This window comes from Lepidochelys kempii, chromosome 2 (assembly GCF_965140265.1).
Source record: "Lepidochelys kempii isolate rLepKem1 chromosome 2, rLepKem1.hap2, whole genome shotgun sequence".
In the NCBI taxonomy this organism is placed as follows: domain Eukaryota; kingdom Metazoa; phylum Chordata; order Testudines; family Cheloniidae; genus Lepidochelys; species Lepidochelys kempii.
In genome coordinates, this window is record NC_133257.1 from 43149274 (window position 1) to 43173829 (window position 24556).

The 24556-nt window shown below is 43.6% G+C and overlaps 2 protein-coding genes across 4 annotated transcripts in view; both read left to right on the forward strand.

Moving 5' to 3' along the window:
• The first annotated feature begins 437 nt into the window (after positions 1-437).
• Positions 438-24556, forward strand: part of CCNE2 (cyclin E2) — an 86762-nt gene continuing 62643 nt past the window's right edge. The window contains exon 1 of the mRNA XM_073330540.1: positions 438-523. The gene's annotated coding sequence lies outside the window, so the exon portion shown is untranslated. The remainder of the gene's footprint in view (positions 524-24556) is intronic.
• The window catches only part of TP53INP1 (tumor protein p53 inducible nuclear protein 1), a 54264-nt gene continuing 30147 nt past the window's right edge, over positions 440-24556 (forward strand). For 2 of the 3 annotated variants that reach the window (XM_073330544.1, XM_073330552.1), the window contains exon 1: positions 440-523. In XM_073330544.1, coding sequence (XP_073186645.1) covers positions 485-523 — 39 coding nt within the window. In that variant the 5' untranslated portion in view covers positions 440-484. The remainder of the gene's footprint in view (positions 524-24556) is intronic. The other variant, XM_073330545.1, reaches the window with a different exon arrangement.

Sequence of the window (24556 nt, forward strand, 5' to 3'; positions counted from 1 at the left end):
CATCCTGCCCTAGGAAACAGTCTTGAGAGGAAAAGAACAGCAAATATTCGACCTCCCAGCTTGCCCAGAAGAGTAGCCATTTTGGAAACCAGTGAGATTTGGTCCTCCAGCAGCTAGAAGGACTGGGAGCCAGCAGCAACCAATCAAGGCCCACCAGACTGAAATAAAAGAAGCTGCCTATTATGAGCAAGTCAGTTTGTGGCTTGAGCCAGAGAAGTGAGGAAGGATGTTCCCTAGACTATTACTAAAGTGCCCTGGTCTGGTCCCAGGCTATAATCAGTGGCAGGAATTCAGAGGGAATCCTGCTGACCCAATTCAGGAGAGGAAATTTAGCTCCAAAGGGTAAGAAACTGTTTTGTTTATAGTTGGTCCAGAATGGCAAGGAACTGTACCCTGGAAAGGTTTTGGACTGTGTGATCCGGCCAGTGGGCTGAGCCACAGAAGACCTGCAGAAGTAGGCTGATGGCCTACTGGGAGCTGAAGAATGGGAGTACTATGTCTGGACCCAAGGTGGTGCTCAGAGGTAAGTCCAACCCACCACACCTCAGTTTTAATATTATGGAATATATGTACTGTGTAATGCTACTTCTTCCTTGCTTAACTCCCTGAAAATTTCCACAAACATTTTTCTTTTATTTTCCAGTAGAAAAGGAGTTGGATAAATGGACAAATCTGTATTTCAGTGAGAAAAGCGGCAGAAACACTGTTTTTACAAAGGGAACTTTCATCTTCTTGAAAGTATTATAATTAGCAATGTTTCAGAGTAGCAGCCGTGTTAGTCTGTATTCACAAAAAGAAAAGGAGTGCTTGTGGCACCTTAGAGACTAACCAATTTATCTGAGCATAAGCTTTCGTGTAGCTTACGAAAGCTTATGCTCAGATAAATTGGTTAGTCTCTAAGGTGCCACAAGCACTCCTTTTTCTTTTTGATAATTAGCAATGAAATCTTATAAAAAGATATTAAAATGATTAGCAAGTCATTTTAATTAGGCTATTGCCATTTTGATATTAACAAGAAAAGAATAAACTGAGTGTCTTATTAAATAGTGTTCCTGCCCTTATTCTCAGTGCATTGAATTTTGTGTCTTATTGTTCTAATTAAAGATACAGTAGTTTCCTTTAAACAGAGACATCATATATCCTGTATCAGCATTGGAAAAGGTACTTCAAGACTGTATTGACACTAACAAGTTAGCCCTTTGTATCATCAAATAGGGTGAAATGAGTTAATCTTTCAATTAGTTGCATTTACTTTGAACACCTTAAAAGCATAATTGGTGAGGAGGGACTTCTACAAAATGGTTTTCAGTGATATCATAATGGAAAAATTTGCAGGTCCTTTACTCCTCAGTGATCTTGCTTCATCACCCTGTTTTCAATATCTCAAAAATATTGCTATACCTGATGCATTCTTTTTACCAAAAAAAAAGTCTCAGAAAACCTCTACACCCTCCAATGTCCTCAGATCCATTGTTGTATTCATTTGGCCAAAATGCTGGTGACAAGAATGACTGGTAAATCTGGGAGTAGAACTCTGTTCTAAAGTAGGCAGCCATGTGCTGTTACAGACCTGATACTTCTATATGTAACACTAAAACTATTCAACCAAAGCCTTAATTGATGCTTAACTTACAGGAGTGCCCTGACAAAACATGACTAGCAGCAGTAATTTCACTTATTTTAACTCCCTAATAAACTAATGCATGTAATAACAAAGACACTTCTAAACCCAGTGTCTATTTCATATAATGTAGCCTCTAAGACTTTAATTACAGAGTAGCAATCTCACACTTTCAAATCTATTCTAGAGTTCCAAAGGTTGGAGCAGGTAATGACCATCGTTGTCACTGCATCATCTGGTTATTATGGCAAAGCCATAAAATATGTGATGCTCTCTGGGGCAGCCCCGGTTGTGAGGATCCTCACCACTTCCTGCCCTTAGCGTCAAGGAATCTTGTCTCTGCTTGCTGTGGCTTAGCTCCCTAAAACCAACAGTCTCTGGCAACATAACCACTACCTTCCAGGCGTCTGCAGACCTCGTTCTCTCTGTACAGGTAGCAACAGGTACACATCAACCCCCACCCTCTTCCTTGCTGTGTCCAGCCCCTTATCCACTGAACACCCATAGTGTTCCTTTGGGAATAGCAGGCCTGGTAATTCTAACACCAGCTTCTAATATTCAACTCAGGACCAGTACTTTGCTTAACACCACATATATATTTATAGTGAAAACAAGAATAAGTTTACTATCAAAGACTCGAGATTCAGGTGATAGAGAGTAACGATATTGGATACAAATGGTTATATATCGTACAAAACCATAACATGAGACCAAGTGTAACAAGAGACTAAGCTTAAATAACAGGTTAACTTCCTATCTAAAGTTTCTCACCCAAAATTCTCTTTAACACTTTTTCAGCCAAGGCTGGCTGAGACCCAGGCAGCGGGTACAATAGGCCAGCGAAGGCTCAGCCTTCCCTAGCGCAGCCGCTGCTGCGGGATTCCTGGTTGCATGTTTTTACTTAGTATTATTCAGTTTCCGGGGCAGCTGAGGAGGCGGTATCTGCTATTCAGCTTTCTAGGTTCATCAGTAATCTCCCTGGACTCCAGAGAGTTTACTGATGAACCCGGGAAGCTGAGTAGTAGATACTGCTTCCTCAGCCACCCTGGAACCTGCATGGCACATATAAAAAGCTCAGCGTTCTTCTGCTGAGCATCTGGGAATTTTGGGAGGGGGAAGTGTGCTACATTTCTCAGTCTCTATCCGGGGCTGCTCAGGCTGGCCTGGAGCTGGGGTGGCTCGGGTAGTAGAGGCTGTGTGATCGGGTTGGCCGGCCCGTGGTTCAGCCCACCAGCGCTGTTGGAGCTGCTCGGGTCAGCCCACTGGTGCAGCTGAGGGAAGGGGCTTGGGGTTCCAGCCAACCCAGGGGGGCTTCTCCAGTTGCGGGGGGGCCTTTGGGCTCTGGCCATGGGGGTGGGGCCTCATGTGAAAGGGGTGGGGCCAGGGTCTAGCCTTCCCGAAGGAGGGGTCCTCCCACTGCCCATGGGCCTAGTTTTCATTAATACAAACATGTCCATTTACTTTCTTTGTAAGGATACCCGGGTGTCTTCTTTCTATTTTACAAATACCCTCAATTCATTGCCTTTACTCAGAGACAGGATAACAACCCTCTGTACATGTGTCTATTTTTTTTTTTCCCTCTGCCCTCCTTTCCTGTTGATTTCACATCCTAGTGTACATATGACTTCGCATGCAAATAGGTATCCATTGTGTTGGCTTACAATGCTTAATTTACATCAAGACAGCGAGAAACATTTCTTATCTGCAATAACCTGTTTTTCACCTTTGCTGGTGAGTAATACCTTGATACAGAGTCTAAGAATATATTTTTAGTATACAGTATATACATACATGTGTCCTCTAGCTTTCATTTGAGACCTCAAATGGTAGTCTTTGGTGAACCAGAATCAGGATATTCTTGTAAGCCCTTTGCCAGGTTAAGAGGTTCTTGGGTCACAATCTGCTCAAATTCTTCCATGAATCTTTTTTTTCCTTAATGTCATAACTTTAAGCATATTTAATATTTGCTAAAGGTGCTGGAAAATGAAGTTTGCAATTTATCCACAGACCATGAGTGTAGCACTGGCTGCTTCCATGCCAATGTGTCTCAACACTGACCTAAAGAAATGAGAAAATAGCTCCATTCTCCATATCCACTGAAGTCTTTGCTGAGACTGACTACAATGGATTAGTCCCATAGTTGACAATGAGAGTTACCAGTGCTCAGAGGCACTCAGACTCGGCCCTTTTGGCAATTTTTTGTGGTGAGGGATGCAGCATCCTTCGTACCAAACTCCTGATTTACTTGCTGACATCCCCACTACCTCTCTGTACCCTTCTTTTGTACATTTGGCTACTGAGTTTTAAAGATCCTGTTAATCTGTCTTATACTAAGATGATATGCTTTGGCAAATATCCTTTGTTGTTCAGTTAGACCTAGACATAAACAATTCTTGGGTGTGTCCTAGTTCCATTTAGACTGTGCCAAGGGCTGTCAAACTTGTGCCTGGTGACCATGACCCCAAGGGGCCTTTTGGTCAGCCAGAAAGAGCCGGAAAGCAGTGCCACTCTAGCCAGGCCCTCTGTGTACCCTAAATAGGGCAGCAAGTAGGAGAGGCACAGAGCCTTACACTGACTCTGCCATTCAGGGATTTCCCCCTATGCAAGAAGAATTCCTGGGTTACCTGGCTCCATCAGCTGGGGCCACACAAAAATGTCCTTTAGACCTGATTATTTTTTTCTTTCTTTCTGAAACTCAGCCTGAAGAAGATATCTTCTTAAATTTTGTCGAAGCTGCGTGTGAGTTATAGTCAATTTAACATGTGTGACTTCGGGGGGGAGAGTTCCTTTTCTTGGTGGGGGACCTAACACTCAAAACCATTTATGATTTGAAACTTCTGTGTCCTTTTCTCTTAATTAGTGGATATTAGGGTTGCCAGGTGTCTGGTTTTTTACCAGAATGTCCAGTTGAAAGGGGAAGCTGGCAGCATCAGGTCAGCACAGCTGTCTGGATGCTAAAAGTCCAGTTACCTGCAGTGACTGGCCTCCGCTGGAGGTCACTGGCTGCTGCTGGAGCCTAGATGAGTGGCTCTGCTTAGCAGCTGCTGCTCTTCCTGCCCCCCAGCCTGACAGAGAGAACTGGCTGGCTCCCGGACCGAGCTCCAAGGTAGATACTGGTGCTGTGTGAGTGAAAGACATCTACCCCTGGTTTCTCCAGCACCTCACTCCGGGACCTCCAGGGCCCCTCGCTCCAGGGATGGACCCCACCCTGCTGTGCCCTGATTTCCCCACCCCAGCTCCTCAATCTGGGGGCTGACCCCTGCCATGTCCCAATCGGGCAGGCTCTGTGTTCGCTCCTCCAAGCCCAGCTCTGCAGGCAGCAGGTGAGTCCCAGGGGAAGGGGGAATGAGCAACGGGGACAGGGGTGAAGAACAAGTGATGGTGGGGCAGAAGGCAGAGCTCAGAGGAAGAGGCAGGACAGGGGCGTGGCCTCGGAGAAAGGAGAGGAGCAGGGGTGTTTGGTTTTCATGGATTAGAAACTTGACAGCCCTACTGGATATGATACTTTAACAATGTTTTACATTTCAGATCAAGTTTATTTTAAAGATTTTCCTACCAAGTTGTTAATTGCCAGCAGCTCCAGTGCCAAATGTAGTTATCCATGAATGTGTGATGAAAAGTACCACTTAAGTGACAAAGTATGTCACCATAAACTTTCCTTGATGTTATCTTCCTTCAGCTCATGCACAACCTCTCTTCTCCTATTTACTCCCCAGCAAATGTAACCCTTTTAGTACACGACACTTTCACCCTAACTGAGTTTAGGGCCTGATTCAAAGCCCATTGAAGTCAATGGAAACACTCCCATTGGCTACAATAGGCTTTTGATCAGGCCCTTATTCCCCAGCAGGTATAAATTGAAAGTTACTCTGTAATGGGAACAAAGATCGCTTGGGAACTAAGAAGGTATAGTTTCCTTTCTGGAAAGGCTCACCATTCCGCCAACTTTTTCTGAGTAATTTCAGTGAAGCACAGAATGTTGCAGCATGAGCTATACAAATGGCTCTTCAATCGTCATAGGTTCAAACTGTGGATGACTAGCCGGTTGTGCAAAAAGGATATTCGTACAACAAGATTATATAGAAAATGAGTTGCTGTCATCTCTAGTACAAAATCTGACCACCCATAATGAGGCAATTAGGGCAAAATTTTAAAAAGTACTCGGCAATTGCAATTAGGATCAAGTTTTGAAAACAGCCCAGCTCCCATTTAATCACCTAAATAAGGGCCAGGCTTTCAGAAGCACTCGGCACTCCATGTTCTGAGTTCTCTTGAAAATGTGGCCACTAATTTTGATGTCTAAATGGGAACTGAGCTCACTTAAACATTTGCTCTCAATGTGGATGCTGTGCTCTTTAAAAATTTGACCTCTCTGAAGAGTCATCCTCAGAACTTAGTGGAGCCTTGATAGGATGTCACTAGTTTGGCTGCCCCTGTATGAAAGTGCAGATGAAGCAAGAACTGTTCTTTGTTCCATTTTGTTGCCTGCAGTGACACACGGCAAATATTTGAATGGAATTCACAATGGGTATATGGTTTTGTTTTGTTAATCAAAATCTATTAGTTATTAACTCTATTGTATGCATCCCTTAATCTTGCACCTGTTATTGTTACATAAAAAAGCCTTGAGGTGATCTTGCCAAATGACATGGTCTGGCCAGATAAAAAGTGTTAGCACTTCCTAGCAAGAAGTATGCACACTAAAAAGCACAGGTGGGTGTAAGTCTAGTGCATATGCATTGAAGAATTTTCTAGTCCGCAGTATGTAATGGGGTGGCACATGTACCCTTCCTTTCTTCATGTGTTTTGTGAGGGTATAAAGGGCTGAGCTGCCCCACCACACCCATTTACTTCTCGCTGTCTGTGGTATATGTTGGAGCAACTCCCTTCAGATTTACCTCTACTTTAGTGTTACTTACTTAGGTCTACAGGATGCTGGGAGGGTGGGGAAGAGAAATCGTCCCCTCCCTGCAGTTGCTGGCAGTACCAGCCTCTATGGCTGACCATGGCAGCTCCCTGGGCTTTAAGAACTGCCCATCCTGTGAGGCAGTCGTGAGTCTCAGTGGTGGACAAGAGATCTCTTCTCCCTCAGTGAGGGGCTTGTCCTGGAAAGCTGGTGCTTCTCAAAATGGACCAAGTGCTCAAAGTAGAGACATGCGAGGGCTTTTTTCATTGAACAGGCAGTGAGGTTGGTCTCTGATCCTGGGCTCCAAGCACCAGGAGCCCAGAGGCAGTCAATCTGCCCCAGTTTCAACATCAAACTACTGAAGAGTTACTCAGGCCTGCAGCTTCCTCGTCTGGGAAGCTGAGACAAATTGGACTTAAAGCATAAGTCCTGAAAGGAGAAGATCTGAAGATCCTCCTTTCTGGATCCGACTCTAGGGCTGCATAAGGCCACCAGACTGTCAGACATTAAAGGTGCCTCAAAACTTCAGAGAAGTTCCCTGAGCATTGGAGCCCATGCAGCTGAGTGGCCCTGGCCACAACAGAGGTCCCATCTGGTGCTGCTATGGCCATTTTAGCCACCTTGGTAGCTGGGCAGTCGGAGAGACCACTGGCTAGCATGGTACCAGCAGAAGCCTGACTCCACTATTGGCCATTCTGTTGCCACCTCCACTGGCGCCAGTGCAATCACCTAAGCACCAGTCTGCAGGTCACATCACCAGGCCACATCCCCAGGGCTGGCACCCATGCAACTATTGGAGCTGCTTACTGCTGACACGGTCCAGGTTCCTGGGCCTGGTGCCTCTGTTGCTTCTACCATCCAGTCAGGTTCCTCCTACACCCACAGGGCGAGCATCACTCTTCCTGGAAGACTCTTCCCTCTTCTCTTCAGATTCCCAGGAAAGCCATCAGCTGGCCCCAGTTCTGGTTCCAGCACTTAACAGCATCAGTCTCGCCCGGGGGATAAGAGCCATATACCTGTGGCTGATGGCAGAGTGTTGTCTTGACCCAGCCTGGTCCTGGGACCAAACCTCATGGGGTCTGATGTCATATGATCATGGCATGTGCAGCATTTAGGCCCCCGAAACACCTCAGTACTACCCATGACTAGCTACTTCATCTATGCCACAAGTACAGTGGCCCACTCCAGCTGCTGGACCTGTCCCCACTGCATCCCTCAGACCAGAGCAAGGAGTAAGCTGCTCCAATGCAACAGATCTAGAGTTAGGGACAGATGGTACCAATTACAGCCTCCTGTCCTGATGATGCCCTACTAACCTCACCTTGGGGGTGCCCTGCAATGTGAAAACGTTGTTTCCTGGTTCCAGATCAGTCTGCTACCACTTCTGAGAACTGCAACATGTTCCAAGAGCTCATGAGATATCTACTGAAGAGATGCAGGATATACCTCATAAATGTCTTGATATCCTGTGCGCTTCAGCACTGGGATGCATAGCAATCATGATCAACAAGGAGTTATAGGGCTTTTAGTTATAGGGCTGTACTGGCACCAATGTCTAAATGGGCAGAGAGACTGTACCAAGTCCCAGCTATTGGGCATGGACAGTTCTGGTTGCACCTGGTACTGGGATCTCTAGTGTTGACGGCAGCCAACAAGAGAACCCATCAAAGTTGCCAGAAAGTGACCCCAAAGACAAGGAGACAAAGCACGTCTACCTGCTGGGCCAGAAATCTTACTTCATTTTGAGTCTCCAGATGAAGATTTCAGACTACCAAGCTCTCTTGGCAAAATACAACCATGTTGACTGGAGTGCTTTACAATCATTTATTGAACAACCGCCACCAGATTACAGGGATGATTTTCAGACTACCTTGGTGGAAGGTTATGTGGTGACCAAAATTGCAAAGCAGGCAGCCTTGGACCTGGCAAACACTGTCTTCGTGGTGATGGCTACAATGGTCACAATGTGCCATACCTCCTGACTTGGCATTGGAGTTATAAACAGTAACTCAGGACATGCTGTTTGAGTGTTGCTTGATCTTCTATGAGAAGACTGAGGCAATGAAAGCCTTCCAAGATTCTAGAGTCACCCTCTGGTCCCAAGGGTTGAGGTCTAAAGTGCTGCCTTATAGAGATCCCTGTCAGCAATAGCTGTTCTTCCAGTATAGGCTGCCTGAGCGCCCCAGGCCATAAGCAGAGGCCCCTTGAAGAAAGTCCAGTGTGTGTGTGTGTGGGGGGGTCTACCTCTCAAGTGCATTGACCAGGCAGTAGATTTGACTTGGTGCCCAAAGACACCATCCTTTTCATTCTGTGATCCTGTCAACAAACAAGTTGTGGGCAGTCTGGCGTAGTGGCTGGAGCAAGAGTCTGGCTTACCAGTTAGAGCCGAAGCTTCTGATTCAGAATTGCCCCCATATGACAAGGGTCAGAGCTGGGAGGCAGAAGACTAAGTCTAAACCAAAGCGTTAACTGGAATGACAGGAGGTGTAGCTGAGAGTCTGAGTGAGGAGTCTGGTGTGTGGGCAGGAGCAAGTAATGGCTGGGACTGGATCAGGGCTGGGGCAGAGAATTGGGGTTGGGGGAGTGAGGGCTCCAGCTGGGGGTGCGGGCTCTGAAGTGGGGCTGGGGATGAGGGGTTTGGGGTGCAGGCTTCCCCAGGGCTATGATGCAGAGACAGGCCTCCCCGCAGCAGCACCTGGGTTGGGGGGAGAAGCCCCCCTCCCGGCAGCTCTGGGGCTGGGTTGGGGCTGGGACAGGCACCTCTCCCCACTGCAGCCTGAGCGCCTGCGTGGCGCTTAATAGGCTGCTGCACAGCCATGCAGCTGTGCAGCTTAGAGGGAACTTAAGTCAGGGGCTACTCAGAATCTCAAATCTGGGCCAACACTGTGTCCATTCTCAAGGTGTTGGTGTGTTTGGGCATGCAAGAGTTAATGTGGATTTCTTCTCATTCACTATCAGCCATGCAGGGGTTAATTGGCTGCTGTACTCAATGCGGAGACAGTAATTGCTTATCTACTACCAAAGATCTCTGTGGGGCTTGAAAGTTTGTCTCTCACCAACAGAAGTTGGTCTAATAAAAGATATTACTTCACCCACCTGGTCTCTCTACCTCCCACTTGACAGATTTTACATAAAAACAAGAGGAGTCTTTGTGACACCTTAGAGACTAACATAGTCTCTGCAGGGCCTGATTTATACCTTTATGCGCGCCTTGGCACAGCGTCTTCAGCATTCCCACTGCCTACAGCTGACCTTTGTGTTTTCTGTAAAATATGAAACTTTTAACCCACTTTTAACTCATAGCAATCCCTAGGCACATGCCTACTGTGCCTAATTGGAAATCTGGCCCTGAGTCTCTGCTCCTGCCTGCAGCCCCCCCCCCCCCCAATATGAGTGGGGTCCTGCCTCAGGCTTCTGGGTCTTAGAGCAGCATATAGATTTGTTACTCTGTATACTAGGATCTACTTCTTGCAACTTCACGCACAGCTATCTGTAGTCCACCACCCAAAAAGACACTAACTAGACAGAGTGGTGTCTCTCCCTCCGGAAGTCCTCCGTTTGCTAGACTGGTGGAGGGACCTGGACAGTGTATGTTCGATGGTCCTATACAGCTCCAGTTCACACATAAGAATCAGACTTTTAAAGTCAGAAGGGACCATCATGATCATCTAGTCCGACCTCCTGCATGCTACAGAACCTCACCCACCCACTCCTGTAATACCAGCTCCTCTCCTGTCCCAAGAACTGCGGCGTCCTCTTTGTTCATGATCAATAATGCATCCATGTTCAGGTGGAGGCACTTATATGGGTGACCTCATGGCTTGGGTCCTGTGGTCTGTCACCAAGGGCCTTACACATCAATGTTCTAGAACTCAGGGATATATACAGGGCATCTGAGCATTTTCAGCCAGACAGACCTGGTAGTATTGGTCAATATGGCAGCAGTCTTCTACCTAAACAGGCAGGGAGGGGCCATTTGCTGGCCTTGTCCCTTGTGCCAGGAGGCCATCCAGCTTTGGGACTTTGCCATAGGGAACAACATGGACTGCTGACTAGGTAATCTCCTGGGGTGGGCAATGTGAAGGTAGATGACCCAAGCAGGCACTTCTGAGACAATTACAGGTGGGTGATGCACGTGAAACATCTTTCCAGTGATTTGGAGGGAGGACTGTTTCATCACACGGACTTTTCTGTGACAGCCAGAAAACAAGTGCTGCTGCTACTACTTTTTTGGGGGGGGAGGGGGAGAGGATAGGAGGGCGCAAAGGGGCTCAATACTGGATCTCTGATGGCTTTCTCCTCCCACAGATGGACAGACAGACTATATGCATTCCCCTTCTGCCCACAGTGCTTGCAGAAGATCAGGAGGGAGAAAGCCAGAATTATCCTCAAAGCAAATGTGGTTGAAGGTCTCTACAATCTTTCTCTAGTACCACCAATCTCTCAACCCCTGATCTTCAACCTTCTCGTCCAGAATGGGGGCTTGGGCTTGCACCTGAGCTCCCTCCACTTGATGGTGTGGATGCTCGCTGGTTGACACAAGCAGAGTTGATCTGTGCGTGAGACGTTCAGTGCATCCTTATTAGTGGCAGGAAAATGCTACTCGGTCCACCTATTTCTCTAGACAAAGTTGACAGCTCGAGCTTACGCCTGAGAGTCAGCGCCCCAGTGCCAGCATGGAACCTTAACTTTGCCCTCTCAAAACTGATGGGTGCACCTTTTGAACCTATGACTAAATGCTCATTGCCCTACCTCTCCATGAAAGAAGGCTTCTTCCTGGCAATCACATCTGTCAGGAGAGTTGGGGAGCTGCAGGCTCTGATGGAAGAGCCACCTTATACAGTCATTCATAGAGTGCTTCTCCAGGTGGTGTCAAAATTTCACATCAACAAGATCATCCATGTGCCTGTGTGACTCCCAAGTGTCACCCTAGGAGCTCCAAGCAAAGGCTGCACATGCTAGACGTGTGTAGAACAATATGGCTCTATCTAGACAGGACAAGACCTTTCTTGAAATCTCCCAGGCTTTTTCTGACTGATACTAAGAGAGTCAAAGGACAAGCTGTGTGTATGCAAAGAATATCTAGCTGGATTGCCTATTACATCTAGTCATGTTACCGACTAGCAGGCAAGTAGTTGCCCATCAGTGCATGACTAGACCCACCAGGGTGCAGTCTGCCTCGGTGGCATGTCTAGCAAACCCACCAATCCAGGATATTTGCAGACCAGCAACCTTGTCATCTGTAGACATGTTCATGAAGCACTGTGTGCTGGTGGAAGCAGCCAGGGATGATGCAAGATTTGGAAGATCCTTGTTATAATCCATATTTAAGGAGACTCATTGTACCCGTCCCCAGTGAGAATGACTGCTTGGGAGTCACTAGCCGCATCATATGTATACGGACTAGCGCTCAACAAAGGGGGAAGAAAAAGGGTTATTTACCTGTATAATAACTAATGTTGTTTGAGTCAAACATGTAGTCCATATATATATATTCCATGCCGACACACCATCCCCCTGCTTTAGAGTTTTAATGTTGCAGGCTCGTGTGGTGCTGAAGGAACTGAGTAGAGTGGGCTCTGGATTTTATACCTTCATGAAGCTCGCAAGGAAAGGAAGGGTGTATGTGCCCTCCCTTTGGATACTGCTGACTAGAAAACTGTCTGACATCTGCATGCTGGATGTGCGCTTACCCACTGTGGAATATGTATACAGACTACCCCTTTTCAGGAACATTAGTTGCTGCACAGATTAGTTACCTCTTTCTTTTTTCCCTGGCCAGCATGGTCAGGGTTTTCGTGTTTCAAAATGTTGCCAACCTTTCTGATTTGTTCAGTTCGACTATAGAAACTTTTGTGAAGGCATTGTGGGGAGGGAAATGAGACGCAGCTGGCTGTGTGCAAGCTTATTTTTGGCAGTAAGGTGAAGAATAAAATGGGACTTAAACCAAAACCGTACCTGTGAATTCCCTCAAAAGCTTTTTAAGGAATTTCATATTCAGCTCTGAACTTTGCAGGCCAGGCCTAGCTCCAGTTGGGAATTGTCCCATAAGAATTTGCCTTCAAGAACTGGGAGTGGACAAGAGTGAAACACCTGTTGGGGCAAGGGATGTGTGTGGAATCAGGCTACAGAGACTTGTCTTGAAGAATCTGGGTGGGGAGGTCAGCAGCAAAGAGCAATGGAGAATAAGTGGGCCTAGGAACTTGTCTTATTGTGGGATTTCTACATTTTCTAGTGCATATTGTTTCAAACTAGTAAGAGGAAGCACTAGCTAGTGATTAAAGCAAGGGATGGAGAATCGGCATTTTGGGCGGCAGGGGGGAGGATTCTGTTCCCAGTTTTCTCATTGACTCACTGTGTGACCTTGGGCAAGTCACTTAACCTCCCTGAACCTGTTGTCACCGTGGTGGTGGTGGTTTTTGTTTTGTTGTTTTTGTGTGTAAATATGAATATATCCCTCACAGAAAATTGTGAGGCTTGATGTAAACTACTTTAAATCCTTTGAATGTGGTGTAGAAATATGAAGTATTATATAATGTTGCAGAGGAAACAAGGAGGTAGAAGTTCGGGAGTGTGTAGATAACTGAAGAAAACATTCCAATATATCTGGAGAGCTGGCCAAATGGTAAGCACTCTACACAGCTGTGAAAAAGATGCAGAATTTATTGGTGGGTTGGATGTTTCTTTCCAGGCCATCAGATCTTGGGAGCACTTCAGAGACAGCCTGCTTAGGCCTCGTAGGGAAGGTCATGTCATTCAGCAATCATTCCCCTTGCTGAGTTACAGGCAACCTTCTTGATCTTTCAAGGGACTTCTTGCCAACTTTCCTTGACTGAATGAAGATTATCAAATTATGGGGCCTGGGATAGGGATTAAATAGATGTGAAATATGGGGAGATCCCCTGCAGAGGAACTCTGGGAAGAAACATGGTTGAGTTTTTAATAAGTATACTAAGTGGTACGTAGATAAATTTCCCTCAAATGTGCCTCTATAATAGCTATTGAAACTGATTAGTTAAGTGCATCTTCAGCTGTGAACACAAGATCCCCAGTCACCTCACCATTTCACACACCCCAGTTTTTTTGTTGCTGCAGATCCTAAAGCATTTTTAAAACATCCTCTTGAAAGAAGTTGTCTTAAGAGCCCAATCCTTAGTTCACTGAGGATTATAAATAATTTTCCTAATTAAATGCAGCTGAACTGTAAAAAGAGTTACAGGGAAAACCAGATAACCAAATAGATGACCAAACGCCCTAAGAAAGCCTGGGGGCAGGGAGGAGGAAATGCTGAAGTGAACAGTGACTTACGGTGTTTCTCTGGACACCATAACAGAGGCTCAAACTAAATGTATACCTCAAATAAAAAAAATTAAGACGACCAAAAAAATGCCACCATGGCTACACAGTAAAAGAGACAGACACAAAAAGACATCTTTTAAAAATTGGAAGTCAAATCCTACTAAGGAAAATAGAAAGGAACATAAACTCTGCCAAGTATAAATGTGTGCTTAGGCAGGCCAAAAAAGAACTTGAATAGCAACCGACAAAAGAAAGGGGTGGGGGAAAACATTGCTGTTTAGTTTTTGTAAGTACATCAGAATCAGGAAACGTGTCTGCCAATCAATGGGGCCACTGGACAATCGAAATGCTAAAGGAGCACTCAAGGGAGACAAGGCCTTTGCAGAGAAGCTAAATTAGTTATTTGCATCAGTCTTCACTGCAGAGGCAGTAGAGGAGGTTTTAGAACAAATTGATAAATTAAATATGTCTCTAAGACCAGTTGGTCTTCACCCAAGAGTTCTGAAGGAACTCAAATATGAAATTGCAGAACGGTTAACTGTGGTATGTAAATAGCTTAAGTCAGCCACTGTACCACATGACTGGCAGATAGCTAATGTAATGCTGATGGATTTTAAAAGCCTTTATTTTAAAAGGCTCCAGAAGCAATCCTGGTAATTACAGGCTAGTAAGCCTAACCAGGCAAATTGGTTGAAGCTGTAGTAAGGAATGGAATTATCAGACACACAGATGAACACAATATGTTGGGGGAGTCAACATGGGTTTTATAAAGGAAAATCATGCCTCGCCAATCTTCTTTGAGAGGGTCAACAAACATGATGATCCAATGGATATAGTGTACTTGGACCTTGTCAAAAGCTTTCTGAAAGTTCCACACCAAAGGCTCTTAAGCAAAGTAGGCAGTCATGAGATAAGAAGGAAGGTCCTCTCATGGATCAGTAACTGGTTAAAAGACTGGAAACGAAGGGTAGGAATAAATGATCAGTTTTCACAGTGGAGAGAGGTAAATAGTGAGGTCCCCCACGGAGATATACTGGGACCAGTGCTGTTCAACGTACTCAGAAACAATCTGGGAAAGGGGGTAAACAGTGAGGTGGCAAAATTTGCAAGCAATGCAAAATTACTCAGGATAGTGAAGTCCAAAGCTGACTGCGAAGAGTTAAAGAGCTCTCACAAAACTGGGTGACTGAGCAACAAAATGGCAGATGAAATTCAGTGTTGATAAATGCAAAGTAATGCACATTGGAAAACATAATCCCAACTACACATACAAAATAATGGGGTTTAAATTAACTATTACCACTTGAGAGAGAGATTGTGGAGTCACTGTGGATAGTACTTTGAGAACATATGCTAGGTGCGCAATCTCAGTCAAAACAACTAGCAGAATATTAGGAATCATTACAAAAGGGATAGATAATAAGAGAATATCATAGTGCTGCTGTATAAATCTGCTATACAGTAGAACCTCAGAGTTACGAACACCTTGGGAATGGAGGTTGTTCGTAACTGTGAAGAAAACGTTATGGTGGTTCTTTCAGAAGTCTACAACTGAACATTGACTTAATACAGCTTTATATCTTTTTAACCATCCTAATTTAAATGAAACAAGCACAGAAACAGTTTCCTTACTTTGTCAAATCTTTTTTTTTAAACTTTCCCTTTATTGTTTTAGTAGTCTATGTTTAACAGTGTACTGTATTTACTTTTTCTCTTTTGTCTCTGCTGCTGCCTGATTGCATACTTCTGGTTCCAAATGAGGTGTGTGGTTGACTGGTTAGTACGTAACTCTGGTTTGTAACTCTGAGATTCTACTATATATGCACCCACCTTGAATTCTGTCTGCAGTTCTGGTTGCCCCATCTCCAAAAAGAGATATTAGAATAGGAAAAGATACAGAGAAGGGCAACAAAAAAGGATTAGGGGGTATGGAACAGCTTCCATATGAGGAGAGATTAAAAACACTGTGACTATTCATCTTAGAAAAGAGACAACTAAGGGGAGAATATGATAGAGTTCTATAAAATCATGAATGGTGTGGAAAAAGCAGTGGTGCAAATAGATTTTAACTCTGACTGGTATGGTACTGACCATGGCCCCCGTCCCCCACAAACACACACAAAATGTTCCGTGACTAGAGCCTTATGTGGATACAAATTTATGCCCGCAGATGTGGATAGCCGCAAATAGAAATCAGTATCTGCTGAACAGCATGGGCTCTCCCGGGAACCACAGCGGTGAAAGGAGTAGAATGTGGGGTGGCCAGGCAGCCCCATGCCAGCAGCTCCTCTGGAGCAGCTGTACTGCTCCCAGCCCTGTCCTCCAGCAGGGCTGTACAGACTCTAGACAGGAGACGCAGCTGTATGAGAGGTCTGGGGGCAGAGCTGTGGGTGGTAGAGCCATGCCGGAGGGGCTGCCAATGTGGGGCCACCTGGCGGCCCCACGTTCTGCTCCTTTCGCCACTGCGGTTCCTGGGAGAGTCCTGTGGTATTCAGCAGATACTGAATGTGTCTTTCCAGTACGGCATACCAGCAATAAATGTCTTAATGGTACAGGGTATGACCACACCAGCTTACTTGCACCGGTGGGAGAAAGTGAATAGTGTTGTTTACCCCTTACATAACACACGAGCCAGGGGTCAGCCAACAAAATTAATAGGCAGCAGGTTTAAAATAAACATAAAGACGTACTTCTTCACACAACACACAGTCAAGCCGTGGAACTTGTTGTCAGGGTATGTTGTGAAAGCCAAAAGTATAATTGCCTTCAAATAAAAATTAGGTAAATTCATGGAGGATAGGTCCATGAATGGCTATTTACCAAGATGGTCAGGGAGGCAAACCCATCCCCTGGGTGTCCCTAAACCTCTGTCTGCCAGAAGCTGGGACTTGATAAGATAAATCACTGGATAAATTGCCTTGTCCTGCTCATTCCCTTTGAAGCATCTGGCACTGGCCACTGTCAGAAGACCAGATACTGGGCTGTGTGGACCTTTGGTCTGACCCAGTATGGCCATTCTGATGCTGAAACAAAAGAATTATTGAGAGCCTTAAAGGAGAAAGGAACTTTATTTTGAAGACTGACCACTGAAAACCATGGGAAAGTAATCCTTTCTGCATCAGTATGGCAAAGCTTCCGTTCTGTGAGGCAGGTCAATGTAAGTCAATGCTTGAACTAGAAACATTAAGCCAGGAAACAAATCTTGTTTCCTTTTTCCCTCCCCCTCCTCCTTCATATTGGCTCTTCCCCACTCCCTTTTGAACAAAGGGAGCTAACTTATTTCCATGTTTTAATATCCAGACATTGATTCAGTTTGCCAAATGTTTAGCTAGATACAGTATAGTTCCTGACTGAAGAACTCGCCATTTAGCAGTCCTATGGAAAGATAAAACAAGATGCCCAGTGTAAAGTGGATCATAATTATTTATCCTATGAAAAATTATTTTGTATGCATATCCATAGTACTTGGAACATGTGGCTGTAGGGGCAAACTTTTCCATCTCTTATCTAAAAGAGGTAATATTTCTTGGAACAACAAAAATGTTAAGTCTGACCTAATTTAGCAGCTCTGATTTAATTGGGAGACTATTATTGTGTGGTAGCATGGTAGCTGTATTAGATAAAATTGAGGAGGCAAAATTGGAGATTTTATATGTGTGCATAAAGTTTAGATAAAACTTTGGTTGTTTTGAAATATCTGAGCATGAAAATCTGGTGTATTCATCAGGGAACTTTTTCAGATGCCATTTTTGCATACTAACTCAAGCCAGTGCTTAAAATTTCATCTTAAATATGGGTTCCATCATCAGTGAGGACTAGGGCCTTCAAAGACCCTGAGGATATTTTGTTCAGGAATAACAATTACAAATGTTTTGAAAATTGAGTACTGTACTCCCTGTTAACTAATGTCTCTTTTAGACTGGCAGCTCCAGAGAACTTGTTACTCTCGCCACACAATGGCCAACCACTTCTCCCACTGAATCCTCCCCATCCCCACCATATCTTAAACTGTGACCTGTATTTCACTCCAGATGTGGCTGCATTACAATGGAGGATGAAGAGCACTGTGGAGTTAATGAATTAGTTTATAAAGCACTTTGACTTCCTTGGGATGAATGGTGCTGTGTTTGATTTATATGCTGTAATTACAAAACAGCACTACCACTGTACAGACACCAGTTTCTCTATTCCAGGAAGTTTCAACCAACAAATATGGTAATCCACTCAGTCCAGTCTTACAATAGCAAGACCCTAGCCAAAATCTAGCTAACTCCTAAAATAGCTCATATCACAGTGACAAGGCAATGCAACATCATTATGTTGTGATGCAATGTTATGAAATAGCAACTCAATATCATGTTCTAATTTGTTCCATTGACAACTCTGTTGTAGATTGAATGTTAACAAAACTGTCTTGTTTACACACAGTTTGGGTTGTATTAAAAAAATTGTGACAGTAGAGGTTATAAAACAAAGAAATGCCTGACTAGCACAAACTTCACTTCATTTTACTATGTGGAAAGAAAATTACTTTTCTTACACAAGAAAGCATCTCTGTCTGGAAAGTTTGTGTGTATGCCTGCAGCTTGCAAACTGCTCCGGTCAAAGGTGTCAATCAGAAATTTGTTTTATTTGGACTTATGTTAACTTTTACATCTAAACATATTTTATAGATTAACTCTACTTGAAACATTAATCATTAAACTGGCACAAGCTTTGAACTTGCCATCTTAATATAGTTTGCACTTACTGTAATGCACCATCTAGCAAATATATTATGTGGTCGCTTTTTTGTTTCTTTTGTTCCAGAGATGAGTATCAAAAGGCTTTAGACATGTAATTAAACCACTTATTGTGTTTCCTGGTGTCTGAGAAGCAAGGGAACCTGCATTTTTAAACAAGAAGTGCAGTTCCTCTGCTAACCATGGATAATGAGTGCATAGAATGGCAATTATAGCACAGGGAACTTTTAATTTGGGGGGGCGGGAGGGAGGGTTTGAATGTGAGGTTCTTCTTCAGCCAGACTTCAGACTGTGCTTTACACAAGTTTTTGTATCATTAAAATACTCTTTTACGTAAGCCTAACTGATGCAATTAAAAGAGTTACTCCTAACAGATGTGATGGAACTATAGCAACAGGGGAAAAAAGCCAGGGTGCCCAATCACATTTAGCAAAATAATGTAAATTAAAGGCACTTTATCTAATAAAAAAGACTCTCACTCAGGAGCCAAGTACTTCAGCATGTTATAACAAGGATGGCTCTAATGGTGTTCAAATAATTTTCAGACAGCTACAATTCCTTAGTAGTAATTTCCAAAATGATGTGGACACAGAAGTATATTAAATATTTTTGTCAAAATCTCCCAGGTTATGTCAGTATATGCAGTAATGTTAACTTCTGTTTACTGCATTTCAAGGCTTTGAGCTTCCTCCCATTGGAAGTCAGTGGCAAAAGTCCCCATCAGCATCAGTGGAAGTAGGATGAGACCTTACTCCAACATGGACTCTATCCAAGGTCCCAGTCCTCCAATCAGATCAGTGCAAGCCAACTTTGAACCCATTTGGAGCTCCATTTACTTCAGCTGGACTTCATGTGGCTATAAGTGGCTGCCCAGGGATCCAGTTGCAGGATCTAGTGCCAAAGGCACCATCACACAGTGGTAAGATGGTAACAGATCTGCAGCTGCTTCCTGCAGCAGAACAGGGCAGAACCAAGTGCCTTGGAAGACTGTGCCAAACATTTCTATTGCAGTCTCCATTTCCATTTAGCTATCAAAATGGAGCACTGCAGCCAAACCATGCATGTCTCTCTAAAGTGTTAAAGGATGATGGCAGGTAGTTTACCAAATATTTAGCTTCTGGGTTGATGGGAGGGGGATATCTCTGATCGTTCCTGTGCCTAATATTGGGTTTGAAACACATTTTTATTAAAATAATTTTAGCCATTTCCCTGCAGTGTTTGCAACTCAAACATTGTAGCATTGTGCTACCATAGAGTGAAATTGAAACTGATCAGACTTTATTTTCTGTCTCCAAGATGAAGTGGGAAAAAGTGAATAAACGGTATATATGTCTGGGGAAGTAAACTTAAACCTCAAAAAACAAATACGAACAAACACAATCTTAATAAGCGGAGGTGGTGTTTAGTTATACAGCTAAGGATACTTGGTTTGTTTTTAAATATTACTTATAACCTGCTGCTGCCCCTTTGAATGTTCAAGCTATATTTCTTGCAGGTTATTTCCAACATCCTTGTAGTTTATCATCCTGTTTTGTAGCCTAAGACCTGTAACATGCAGCTTTCGTCTAGTAATAGTTCTGCAGCCCACTGTCTTTGTGTTCAGTCTACACATAAACCATTCACTTACTCAATTTTAAATACTCTGGTGCATTTTTCACTCTTTGACTTGTAATGCCACTAAGAGTTCAGCTTATCCTCCTAATGAGACAGCTTTGTGTGCTGTCTTTGCAAGTCTTGCAATTACATCTCTTTACACCACTTTAATTATTCAAGTACTCTGACATTTCATTGATACTTTAAATTCAGGCACTGAGAAAGAAGCCCTTTCACTTTAAGTACATTTTTATATAGCTCCTTTCTTGAGCTGTCAGTTTTCTCACAATAAATTCTTGACTCTGTCTCAGCCATAGAATCATAGAATATCAGGGTTGGAAGGGACCCCAGAAGGTCATCTAGTCCAACCCCCTGCTCGAAGCAGGACTAATTCCCAGTTAAATCATCCCAGCCAGGGCTTTGTCAAGCCTGACCTTAAAAACCTCTAACGAAGGAGATTCTACCACCTCCCTAGGTAATCCAGAATCCAGTGTTTTCCAGAATAATAATTCTACCACCTCCCTAGCCACAGTCATGATGTTTCCTAAAAACCCGAGGAGGCACTTCAAGGCCTTATCTACAGCAGGGATTTTTTGGAAAAAATATACTCAGTATTGTTAATGCTGCTTGTGACAGGCTCTCCCCAGGGTGCCACCTGGAACTGGGGTACCACTGAGCCGTCTGACCCACCAACCTGGGCTCCCTCTCGCACTGTGCTGCTGTGACAAGCTGCAAAGTCCTCCAGCTTGCACTTTCACCAGCATTCACACAGGTAGGGACATACCCAACTGCAGTTACACGTGGATTCTCTAACCACCAGCTTCCCATCCTAAGACCCCAGAACAGTACCATTCTGCCCTGGTCAAATCTGGCCAGTATATGAGTGTAATACCCAGTCCACCTCTCCCTCAGTATGAAGAGGACAATGCACGCTTGTAGTAACCAAGTGGAGATTTTCCCCAAGCACTCCAGTCAAAGCTCATTGCTATGGATTAAAACAAAAAATAGATTTTAAGTGATAGCAAGCAGATTACCTAGCAAATAAACAAAAATGCAACCTGAGTTTAATATACTACATATAGTGAGAATCTGCTATTCATATCCAATCTAACTGATGGTACAGGTAGACTTTGTGAATTAAGGCACAAGCTACCCTTGCTTTGGAGCTTGGAATTCCCAGATGTTTCCTACATAGGCTAGAAATCCCTTTAGCCTGGATCCAGCACTTCCCCCAATTCAGTCTGTTTCTCAGGTGTTTCCAGGTATCTTCTTTTGTTGGGAGCGAAGAAAACAAGATGATGTCACTCCCTGCCTTATATAGCATTAGCCTAGGGTGGGAACCCTTTGTTTCAAAACTTGGTTCCCAGACCAGTTTGTGGAAAAATACTGACATCCCAAGATGGACTCCAGAGACATGTGATCTGGTCACATGTCCTTGTAGAGTTATAGCAGCTATTGCTTATAGGCTAGCCAAAATGCCCACTGGAAGGGTAAGCTATTCTACAGTCCATTGTCTTTGCTGATGGGCCATTAGCCCTGACTGGCTTCTTCATTGTTGTACCTGAAAAGCTGGCTGTAGGTGTTTTCCAGAATAAGCCCATTTGAAATGCAGATCCCTAGTCAATATTCATAATTTCAGGTACAAAAATGATACATGCATACAAATAGGATAATCCTATTCAGAAAATCATAACTTTTTCCAATGACACCTCACCTGACTTATCTTGTACAAAATGCATCATAATTATGTCATCATATCACAATATTATTATGGCAGATATGGGGTGCAGTATCACAGTGCTGCAGCTGCATTACACTAGGCTAAAATGTGTACTTTCAAAATGTGTTAGCAACGTGTTCTAAAACCTTAGCATATACAGGGAAAGGGGTCTCTTCTTAACATGCGCTAGCTGGTTAGGGTGAATCCTTGAGACTTTTTCCTTAGTAGCCATCCCACAGAGAGGTCCTCTGTGAGAGAAAATAACCCTTCCCCCTTTTTAAAAATATGTTTATATATAATAAAAAGCCCCAAACATAAACTATACATAAACGTCTCAAAATCTATTAACCATTTTCTATGAAACCTTAGCTGTACGTGAAACATTTTATGTTTTCACCGTTCATATTACAATTAATCAGTCATCTGTATTGTGACTCACAGCACCAGCAGTACCACTTTGACCCAGAGATTAATAGTTACAGCATCCTTCAGATAGCCTCTCTCTTCCAGCCTGATGCTTATGAAGCTGAACCAACAGCAGCGGGAATGTTGTAATAATAATTGCTATTTCAACTATGGTCAAAGAGCTTTCCCAATAATTACGGATTTTTTTAAAATTATTCTTTGAAAATTTTCCTTGCCAGTCTCAGATGAAACACGCTAAGTGCAAACTATTGAGTCTCACGACATCCCTGTGAAGTAGGTACTATCACTTCCAATTTACAAATGAGGTAACTGAGGCAGAGAGTTAGGTAATCTGTGCAAAGTAACACACAAAGTCAGCAGCTGAGCCCAGAACAGAACCAGGGAGTCTTAACTTCCAATATCTGGCTCTAATAAGTGATAACACTCCCTGTTGATAAGTTTAATAAGAAATGGGCCACTCATTTGGTATTCATAGTACAGTATTCTAAAAACTCGTATACCAGGTTTGAATGCCATGTATCCATCACATTATCCAACTCATTTATTTAAAGGATTAATCAACTGTCATCTTCCAGACACTGCATTCTGAGACCTTGTTCATTTTGTAATGTGTGCATAATCAATTTTCTACGGGGCACAGTAGCTGAAAAGGAACTATTTTAAGATTAATGCAAAACTGTGTCTTCAGTTGCAGTCTTTCAACAGGTATTGGTGACTCATTGGTTCTTGTCCATGTCTGTTGCACAAAGCATTTCAAGACCTCCCCCAGCATTTATTCTCTCAGCAGAGGCTCAGTTGGCACAAAGTGCTGGCATCTGGTGTGCGTGACCTGAGGAGAAGAGGAAATTTGTCAATAAATACTTGAAATCCAAGATAAACTTTTACATGTGGTTTAAAAAAACTCAGTTCTGTACAGGCCAGCCAGAGACACCATAACACATTGATTGGCTTTGTTAGTGCTATGGTATCTGAGGCTGCATGAAAATTTACCAGAATAAATTGCTTGCCTTATTGATTAGCTTTCCTATATTAACTTCTCTTATTTGAACTTCCTGGAATCAAAGCACTTCTACCCTCATTGGCTATCAGTTCAAACTCTCACAGCAACAGTAATGGCAGCACATATCTTTCAGTTCCCTGCAGAAGGGGGAATTTGATTACAGAACCAGCTATTCCTGGCTGGGAGTGATGTTAATGGCCAGTCCAATGCTAATAATAATGGTGCATGGGTTCCAATTTAAGATCTGATCTAAAGCCCATTGAAGTCATTGGGATTCTTTCCACTGAGTTTGATAGCTTTGGACCAGGCCCTAAGTTTTGTACTTTGTTTTGTTAAGGCTCCGGAAAACAACAATATATATTTTGCTAGGAATAAGCACTCCTTATCCCAACTGCTAACCAGTCATCTTTATCATCTTCTACCTCTGATCATTGAGTCAGAGAAGACTTTGTTTCCCTTTCCTCAGAGTCAAGAGGATTCTATCTGGTTCCTCACAGATGCTCTTGCTCTTGGAGAAGGCAAAGAAATATATGCTCCAAGTATGCGAAAGGCTGGCATTAGTGTTTTCTGTCCCAGAAAAAAGTCCAATTAATCAGCGAAAGGACAGGTCTCTTCTGCCCCACCATGATAAGTATTCCCAAGCTCTACTGTAGCAGACTAAGTGACTTGATCTTCTCCCAGCAGTGTTTGGCACTCTTCATCTACTGGGGCTGTTCTAACTTTCACTGAAACCTTGGTACAGAATTCACGAGAGACATAAATAGGGGTGCAGCTCAGAATTGGGGCACATGGTTTTGCAACCCAGGAAACTTGAAACCTGGGAAAGATCGAGGTGACTTGATACTGGATAGAGTCCTACATTTGAAATTCAAGCACATTTTAAAAAAAATCTAGTGCCCGTTAGCTTGGTTTGGAGCCAGTCACGCTACTTTCTTAAAGTTCAATACTCTATTAATGAGACAAATTAGAGCTTGTTAATTATTAGTATTTTGGGAAGAATGTGACTCAGGGTGAGCTAACAGGAAGCAACTAGTGAATAGGTAAGATTAAAAATGTCATCAAGATGTAATTTTGTGTGTTTGTAGAATCAGCAGCTGTGCAAGAACAGTGCTACTGGCTTTGGTCTGTCTTAGGCTGATGTTTATCACAATACCATTGCAGAAGGGCTTTTTTTTTTTTTTTTTTAATAAATATATAACCATGGCTAACCACACTGCAAAGGTTTGTTTCAATATGACATTTTAAAAAG